The sequence below is a fragment of the Erythrolamprus reginae genome, chromosome 7 (assembly GCF_031021105.1).
Source record: "Erythrolamprus reginae isolate rEryReg1 chromosome 7, rEryReg1.hap1, whole genome shotgun sequence".
NCBI classification, from domain to species: domain Eukaryota; kingdom Metazoa; phylum Chordata; class Lepidosauria; order Squamata; family Dipsadidae; genus Erythrolamprus; species Erythrolamprus reginae.
Window position 1 is genome coordinate 10,660,009 of NC_091956.1, and position 9,641 is coordinate 10,669,649.

General features: G+C 41.5%; 1 protein-coding gene across 2 annotated transcripts in view; it reads left to right on the forward strand.

The window, feature by feature from the left end:
• The window catches only part of SLIT2 (slit guidance ligand 2), a 284,549-nt gene extending 275,237 nt beyond the window's left edge, over positions 1–9,312 (forward strand). The window contains exons 35-36 of one of the 2 annotated variants that reach the window (XM_070756973.1): positions 1,829–2,040; positions 7,427–9,312. In XM_070756973.1, coding sequence (XP_070613074.1) covers positions 1,829–2,040; positions 7,427–7,668 — 454 coding nt within the window. In that variant the 3' untranslated portion in view covers positions 7,669–9,312. The remainder of the gene's footprint in view (positions 1–1,828; positions 2,041–7,426) is intronic. The other variant, XM_070756974.1, reaches the window with a different exon arrangement.
• Positions 9,313–9,641: the final 329 nt, after the last annotated feature.

Here is a 9,641-nt window from a genome sequence, read left to right on the forward strand (position 1 = left end):
GTACTGTTCCTATCCTACTGACCTTCTGCAAAGCCGTGAAGACCTGGCTTTGCCGACAGACCTGGGGGCCATGAAATTGACATCTGTCATGGCCGCATTTTGTTGAATGGTATGCATGTGTGTTAGAAAAATATGAGATTGACGGCAGAAAAAGACCTCCTGGTCCATCTAGTCTGCCCTTATACTATTTCCTGTATTTTATCTTAGGATGGATCTATGTTTGTCCCAGGCATGTTTAAATTCAGTTCCTGTGGATTTACCAACCACGACTGCTGGACGTTTGTTCCAAGCATCTACTACTTTTTCAGTAAAATAATATTTTCTCACGTAGTTTCTGATCTTTCCCCCAAACTCACCGCAGATTGTTCTCCCTTGTTCTTGTGTTCACTTTCCTATTAAAAACACTTCCCTCCTGAACCATATTTAACCCTTTAACATATTTAAATGTTTTGATCGTGTCCCCCCCTTTCCCTTCTGTCCTCCAGACTACACAGATTGAGTTCATGAAGTCTTTCCTGATAAGTTTTATGCTTAAGGCCTTCCACCATTGTTTTAGCCCATCTTTGGACCCATTCAATTTTATCAATATCTTTTTGTAGGTGAGGTCTCCAGAACTGGACACAGTATTATTCCAAATGGGGTCTCACCAGCGCTCTACACAGCAGGATCACAATCTCCCTCTTCCTGCTTGTTATACCTATACCTAGCCGACATTGTTTGGCCAATGGGGCCCGGAGGAGGCTGGGATGTATGAGGCAGAAGGCGGTCTCGTAAATAATCTGGTCCAATGCTAAATTTGTTTATTGATTGATTGATTGATTGATTGATTGATTGATTGATTGATTGATTGATTGATTGATTGATTGATTTGATTTGTATGCCGCCCCTCTCCGTAGACTCGGGGCGGCTCACAGCATTGACAAAACAATATATCATAACAAATCTAATATAAAAGTCTAAAATAGCAACTTTATATTAAAAGCCTAAAAACCCCATTATATAAAAAAATGAACTGTTGTCAATCAAGGACTTACCTGTATTGTATTTATATGAATTCAAATGACCTAATGCATGCAACAGTTGTGTTGATCGTGGGTTCTGTGTCGCCATTTCTTGAGAAAAGCAGAATTTATGACCTGTGATAGTCTACTCTGGTCTCCCATTACACATCTACAGTGGCTCACTTCCCAATCCCAGGGCTTTCTTCATCCTTTCCTGTCAATCAGAGGCTCTCAAGCTGATTCATGACGTCTCAGAGAGTTACTGCAATTTCAGGGGAGGCGTCGTCACAGCACTGTTCCGACATTTGAAGGCCTCCTACAAAGGGGAAGAGGTCAACATATTTCCCAAAGCACCAGAAGTCAAGATGAAACTCAATGGAAGGAAACTCAGCAAAGATAGAAGCAACTCTAGAACTAAGGAGTCCCATGGGATTGGGCAGCATGTATAAATCAATTAAATTAAATTAAATTAAAATTTACAGTCGATCAGCGGAAGGACTTGCCTTCAAAAGTTATGGTTGCTCCATCACTGAAGGCTTCCAAGAAGAGGCTGATAGTGATTTGTCAGAAATGGTCTAGGGCAAAGTTGGCTCTTCTATGACAGGTGGACTTCAACTCCCAGAATTCCTGAGCTAGCATGAGCCCACGTCAGTGGGCGGGAGCATCCTGGTAGTGCCGGCAAAAAGGAACCCCCGCCTGGGTTGGACTACACGACCTCCCAAGTGCCTTCCATCTTTCCAAGCCCGGTCCCCTTATCGCTCGTGTCGCTGAGCCTGCGGTCGGATGAGTAATGTGTTCTTATTCTCTTGGGCTTGTCTCCCCTGTAGATGTGTACATGGTACCTGCTTGCCAATCAATGCCTTCTCATACAGTTGTCAATGCCTGCAGGGATACGGAGGCGTCCTCTGCGAGGAAGACGGAGAGGTGTCTCACCCCTGCCAGACCCTCCGATGCAAACATGGCAAGTGCAGGCTTTCAGGCCTTGGAAAACCATATTGCGAGTGCCACGGCGGATATACCGGGGAGGGCTGCAGTAAAGGTGAGTCCCCCGATCGGCTGAGACTTTGGTCTCCTTTCAAATGCTACACTAGTTAAATATGGGGAATTACGAGAATTTAAAGAAATCAAAACAGCAGCTTTGGAAAGCGCTCAAGCAGTAGTGGTATTAGGGTGGAAGGATAGCAATAAATGGACAATCCAGAATTGGTACTGGTACATGGTGGACCACATCCACTTCGAAATTATGGAAATAAGATTAAATAACTTTGATGAAAATAAATTGGAGAAGCTGATGGCACGATGGAATAAGGTGAAAAATTATATCTTAAGTAGAATTTATGACGACAATGTGAAAAATAAATTCCAATCACTTTTTGTATGTAAAGAAACGTAAACCGGAACTAAGGAAGAAATTGAAACTTATTACAAATAATTTAACCCCCTAAATGGTGGTGGGGTTTATTGGTGTTGGGCACTTTTTCTTTAAGTATTTTTTTTGTTTGTTGTAATAAAATTTGATAAAAAATATATTTAAAAAAACAACAAATGCCACGGGCCACCCCTTAATACAGTTCCTCGTGTTGTTGTAACCCCCAACCATAAATCTGGCGCAGTGGTGGGCTACTAGCCGGAACGCTAAATTGCGGTCGCCACAGCAGCTCGTAAGTGCTTGTGGGACCAGCACAATTTTGCTTCTGCAACTTTGGAGATAGCAAAATCACTCACGTGTTTCGGCATGCATAGAAGCAAAAAAAACCTTGCCGAAACGTGGGCGCACCTGTGGCTCTGTGCGCGATTTTGCCACCTCCACAGGTGCAGAAGCAAAATCGCGCTGGCCCCACAAGCACTTACGAGCCCAATTTAACGTTCCTGCTAATAGCCCACCGCTGGTCTAGCACCAATTTTCCCAACAGAGCTTTAAGCTGATTGGCAGGAAGGCCAGAGGGACACCCCCACTGTAAACGCCCGATTGGTCAGATTGTAAAAATATGTTCCGAGGCGCCAGAATAGAAGCTTTAGTTCCTAACAGCAGGGGAAAATGTGTCTTTTTCTCCCAGGGTCTATTTAGGCCAGTGATTTTCAACCTTTTTTGAGCCACGGCACATTTTTTTACATTTACGAAACCCTGGGGCACATTGAGCGGGGCGAGGAGGGCTAAAAAAAGTTTGGACAAAAAAATTCTCTCTCTTCCTCCCTTTCGCTCTATTTCTCTCTCCCTCTTTCTCTCCCTTCCTTCCTCTTTCTTTCTCTCTCTCCATCCCTCTTTCTTTCTCTTCCTTCCTTCCTCTCTTTTTTGCTCTTTCTCTCTCCCTACCTACCTACCTCTATGTCTTTCTCTCTCTCTCCTTCCCTCCCTCCCTCTCTTTCTCTCTCTCTCTTTCTTTCTCTCTCTCTCTCTTGCTTTCTTTCTCTTGTTCTCTTTCTTTCTCTCTTGCTTTCTTTCTCTCTCTCTTGTTCTCTCTCTCTCTCACTCTCTCGCTCTTTCTCTTGCTTGCTTTCTCTCTCTCTCTCGCTTTCTTTCTCTTTCTCTCTCTCTTGCTTTCTTTCTCTCTCTGAGCTTCGCGGCACACCTGACCATGTCTCGCGCACACTAGTGTGCCACGGCACACTGGTTGAAAAACACTGATTTAGGCAACCCCTGTGAAATGGTCGTTTGACCTTCAAAGGGGTCCTGACCCCCAGGTTGGGAATTACCATCCTATGAGAAAGGGGAAAGTCCTCATTTTATCTAAATAGCCAAAAAAGAGGTTTTTTTTTTAAAAAAAATTCATTCCGCATGCACACGATACAATTTTCTTTTCGAAATTTAATTTTTTCTTCTTCTTCTTTATCTTCTTTCATCTAGCAACAAATTTTTTAGTACATTTTCAGCTTTTTGGCTAGGTGATTTAACAGAATGAGAAAGTTTCAGAGAAGGATGGTTTTCGTTTTTTTGCTTTTTTAAATGATACCATAAAAACCAGGAAGGTTTTTCTTACCTCTTCCTTTCGAAGACTTTGCTATAAAAACTTTTCTCTTTCTTCAGAAGCTATATTTAAACTGCCACCTTATATCTGCTGTACCTTTCTGTATTTGTTGTTTCTCTACCTCCTGCAACTGTGAAGTCAAAACCAATGATTCTGCTGCTAGTTTTCTCCCAAATTCTACTTTTGACCTCTCATCTTCAACTGATTTATCACATCGAATTATTCAGGTGAGAAGAATAAAAAACAGGGTGACGTGAACCCCCTGTTTCCACTTTTGTGATATGTCTCCTGTCATTCCTCTCTCTCTCGCTCTCTCTCCTCTGTCTCTCTTTCTCTTTCATTCTAGAGCTGGTATTTATGCATTCTGCATCCATGGGATTACAATAGGATGTACTTACCGCTGCTGCTGGTGCAATGCGCACACAACTCTGGGTGATTGGCAGATGCACGCATGCTTCTGAGCAAGATTTGGCTTCTGCGCATGGGCAGTGTTCTGCCTGACTGGGCTCAGGCAATGCGTAACAGTCCAAGGAAAAGAAATCAAACACACACGTGCTCTGCTAATCAGCAAACTTGTATTAAATAAACAAAAAAGGGTCACTCAAAACAGTTCTTAGTGTCCGAAAACAATGATAGTGCAAGGCTTACTTCAGCCGCATACAAAAACACAGGAAAAAAACAAACAAAGACAACCTGGAATGAGCAAAGACGTTTCAGGAGTCCTTTTGAATCTTTGGAGCAAACAGCAAGTCCCAGAGTTTTCACCTCCCACTTGTCTGAAAAAGCTGGGTTGAAAACTCCAAAGGCATGGAACAGAAACTTCAGAGCAGGAACCACAAAATAACACAGATAAACAGCCACAGTTTGCCTTGTGCCTTTGTTCCCTTTTATACCTTTAGCCCTCATTAAGGAAACCACACCCAGCCCTCAGTATAAGAACCATACCCAGCCCAGGTGCTACTATGACTTGTAATACTCCTTCAATCCATCCCTTCTTTGCATAGCTCTTCAGCTACACAGATCAATATATTGATCTGCAGAAGAACCCAGGGACGAAAGACTGTCTGAGGGACTGCATGCCAAATCCCCTGCGCTGTCTGCCACATCTTCCTGGCTGTCTGCCACATCTTCCTGGCTGTCTGCCACATCTTCCTGGCTGTCAGCCAGGCTTTCACATTCACTTTATGCCGCGTCTCTCCCATCTGTGGGAGCAACGGCTGGCCCAGGCCCAAACACAACAGGCAGGAAGTGAAATCTCATGAGAAGATGCATGGCCGCATGAGATTTCCGTGATTTTTTTGCTTCCACGCATGTGCGGAAGAAGAAAATCACCAAAATCTCTCACAAGTGTGTGTCCTCTCGCGAGATTTCACTTCCTGCGCATGCGGATGTGTGCACCCGCCAACCAGTCACCTGGAGCTTCGCACTCCATTTTTGCTACTGGTGCGTATTGTGGCACATACCGGCTAGCAACCCATTACTGATGTAAACATTCCTGGCTTAAATTGGTTTTATGCCTGGATAATTTATGGCCCCTAAGGGATTGGAGTCTCTATTAAATAACATATTGAATAATATTTAAGTCTAATAAATGAAATGCCATGCTGGCTCAAACATTTCCAAACAGTGAAAGAAACCATCTGCCTGTTAAAAACAAAACAAAACCCAGAGGATATGTATTTTTGTATTAAAGAAACAGATTTACCTTCCCAATTTTCTTGTCATAGTAATTATAGTGCATTGCAAGTTTGGATATAAATCAGCAGCAAAAAGAGGGTGTGCATGTCAGCTTTAATCCTCTAGAGGAGAATTTTATTTACTTATTTATTTATTGGATTTGTATGCCGCCCCTCTCCGCAGACTCGGGGCGGCTAACAACAATGATAAAAAACAACATGTAACAATCCAATTTAATAAAACAACTAAAAACCCTTATTATAAAAACCAAACATACACACAAACATACCATACATAACTTGTAATGGCCATGGGGAAGGAATATCCTAACTCCCCCATGCCTGGCGACAAAGGTGGGTCTTGAGTTATTTGCGAAAGACAAGGAGGGTGGGGGCCATTCTAATCTCTGGGGGGAGTTAATTCCAGAGGGCCAGGGCCACCACAGAGAAGGCTCTTCCCTTGGGGCCCGCCAAACGACATTGTTTGGTCGACAGGACCCGGAGAAGGCCAACTCTGTGGGACCTTATCGGCCACTGATTCGTGCGGTAGAAGGAGGTTACGGATGTATTCTGGCCCAATGCCATTTACGGCTTTAAAGGTCATTACCAACACTTTGAATTGTGACCGGAAACCGATCAGCAGCCAGTGAAGTGCAGAATACTTCGGGTCCCCCCCCTTCATTATTTGTTTCTTTGTTTCCTGCAGTATTCCTTGTAGGTCAAAGGCCATATGGTTGGGCATGCCCAGGTATGACCAAATCTGCACATGGGTGCTTATTTCACATTATGCTGTTAGGCTAGGGTGAATTTTTGCTCAGGCTTTGCAGTTCAGGTAGGCCTGGATTTGTAGGCTTGAATGATATCATCAAAAGGAATGGGCATGCTAGCTGGGACCATCAAAACACTAACTGATGAAGGCTTTCCTGTAAACTCTCTAGGATTCTGTCATTACACCTGCAGCGTTATCTATGATATATTGGTATGTTTATAAATTTATTTTATTTATTTATTCAACTTCTGTGCCGCCCAATTCTGAAGGACTCAGGGCGACTCACAATAATAATAAAAATAGAAATAGATACCGGACAATAAAAAGAAGTTGAATATAATCAAAAACTATAAACCCCATATTAAAACAGTCATAATCCCATACATACACACCATTCATACAGTGTGGCCCTGTCAGTTGTTAGTTCATGGCCCCCCAGGCCTGCCGGCAGAGCCAGGTTTTCATGACCTTATGGAAGTCCAATAGGATGGGAGCAGTACAAACAACGGGGGGAGTTGGTTCCATAGAGCCGGGGCAACCACAGAGAAGGCCCTCCCCCATGGCCCCGGCAACCTGCATAGCTTCGTCGACAGGAGGAGGCCAACTCTGTGTGCTCCTATTGGTCTCTGGGAGGTATGTGTCAAGAGAAGGTCCCGTAAATAGTCTGGCCCTGAGCCATGTAAGGCTTTATAGGTAATGACCAATACCTTGAATTGTGCCCGGAGACTAATAGGAAGCCAGTGGCAGCTTGCAGAGTATAGGTGTTATATGGGTGTACCAAGGCATACCTATGACAGCGCTCGCGGCTGCATTCTGTACTACAGTGGTACCTCTACCTACAAATGCCTCTACTTATGAACTTTTCTAGATAAGAACTGGGTGTTCAAGATTGCGACCCTTCAGTTTGCTTGTTCGTTTTCTAAGCTGAAAGGAGAGCAGAACACAAAGGGATCTTTAGTGGCCGCTCTGAGTTGGATGCATCTGGAGCTTCTCCTTCCTTTTTTCACTTTGCAGAAATCGCTTGCCGAGAGGAACGAGTCCGAGACTACGTCCAAAAGCAGCAAGGCTACGCCGCGTGCCAAACGGCCGAGAAGGTTTTGAGACTCGAGTGCCAAGGAGGCTGCGAGAACGGGCAGTGTTGCAGGCCGCTGAGAAGCAAAAAGAGGAAATACCTTTTTGAATGCACCGACGGCTCCTCCTTCGTAGGCGAGGTGGAGAAAGTGGTCAAATGCGGCTGCGCCCAGTGCCTCTCTTAAAAATAACGTGCTTTTTCCACCCACGCTCGTTTCTTTCTGAAAACAAATCAGCCATTTCTCGGACTAAAGCAAGGCTTTGTAGCGGATATATATTGTAAAATACAGAACACAGGCTTATTTTTATTACGAGAATAAAGAACTGTTTCTTTTAGCTACAAAAAAAATAATAATAAATCGAAAAACGAGTGCTCAAAGAGACTTATGGAAGCTCCGAGGACTCGAAGAAGGAAATATGTATATGTAAAAAAAGAAAAAAATTTCAATCAGGATAGGAAAGATTCACTCTTTTTAACACTCGGCATTCTTTAACCCGATTTCTGAAGATAAAGCGAAGCCCTTTGCTCCATTATCTTTCAGTCTTATCCTTGTATGGATGAGAGAGAATATAAAGTTTTAATTTTTATGTACTTCAACTATACAGTAGCTTCACTACGGTTCGGTTTTATTTCCTTCGCGAGACCGAGATCGAGGGCTCTCTCGGATGGAAGGGATCAATTTTTACAAGTTTTAAAAAAAAAAATGATGCATTTTGTACAGTGTAAAAAAAAAAAAGTTGAGAAAACGAGAGCTTTTGTTTAATTCACAATTATCCTAAGACCTTCTAACACGTTTTCTTTTTTAACGTTAGCATGTTACAAAGAAAGAAAGGAAGAAAAAGAAATAATTTACCCACCTTCTTACAGTATTAATTTCTTTTTTGTAATATAAATGATAAAAATAGATTATTGTTGAGAAAAATTAGATATAATGCGGAGTTCTGTTTCTATGAATCCTTCAACAGCTCTATACAGTATTCTGTTTATTGAGAAATATTTATTGTATCAAAAGTACACCGTACTTAACGTCTTAGGCCAATCTTTTTACTTTTTTTCTCCAATGCTTTTAATATATATTAATTTATATTTGTCCTGATATTTTTGTATTTTCAGTTGTTGTTTTTAAAGAGAGAGAGAGAGAAAGGAAAACTTAAAAATCAGGATATTTGCAATAGGACTAATATAGGATGTTCTCCCGGGATAAATAGATTTGATCTGGGTTAATATTTTTTACTGCAGCACCTGACAGCTGGTGTATCGTCACAGGACCAGAAGCTGCAAAATGATCTGATTATTATTTTCATTATAACAAGAAAATATGGCATCTCTCAAGTCTTTGTAATATATGAGGAAATTGTCTTTACAAATAGGTGGCAAATGTTATAAGTGTGATTTCCCCGTATACGCTACTTTTTCAGAAAATGAAATTATGTCTTGAAAATGACACTAGAAGATAGATATTTTCAAACTAATGTTCCCTTGGAATTTCATACCTTTTGAAATGAATAAAAGAGGCTGTATTACATCCCCCCCCCCATTATTAAAACTACTTTAAACGCCCAAATATTTTCTTTTGTTAACACTTTGCTGCTAAGTATAATATAGAATTGGTAATAATTCTTTACAGTGGGTTGCTCTTTTTTTTTTTTTTAGTAAATCATGTTAAAAAAAAAAGAAGGGGGGCTTTAATTTCTTTTATACAATAAAAAGAAGGGGGCTATAATTTCTTTTATAGTTGTACATGTGTAATATGGTGTTTCTTTGTCTAATTTGGACCAGTATCAGTATCTTTACTGATGTTTGTAAATTAAACGGATCTTTTACCTCAGTTCCACTTTTTGTATTTCTCAAAGGAGTTTTAACGTCCTTTGGCAGATAACCTTTTATTGATATAAAGTTGAATTTCTCTTGAGAGAGAACTGCAAAAAGCTATATATTCTAGTACCAAACGTACAACAATCAGTTGTTATTATAGCATATTGGGACCTATTATATTTTAAGTTTTTCTGTGTGGTATAAAACACAAATTTGGCAACTTCACCTCCCAGAGTCCCTCGGGAGTTGGGCGGCATATAAATTTAATTCATAAAATTAATTCATAAATTCCCCAGCCAGCCTGTTGAAGTCTACAACCATAGTTCCCTCTAAGCTGAGCAG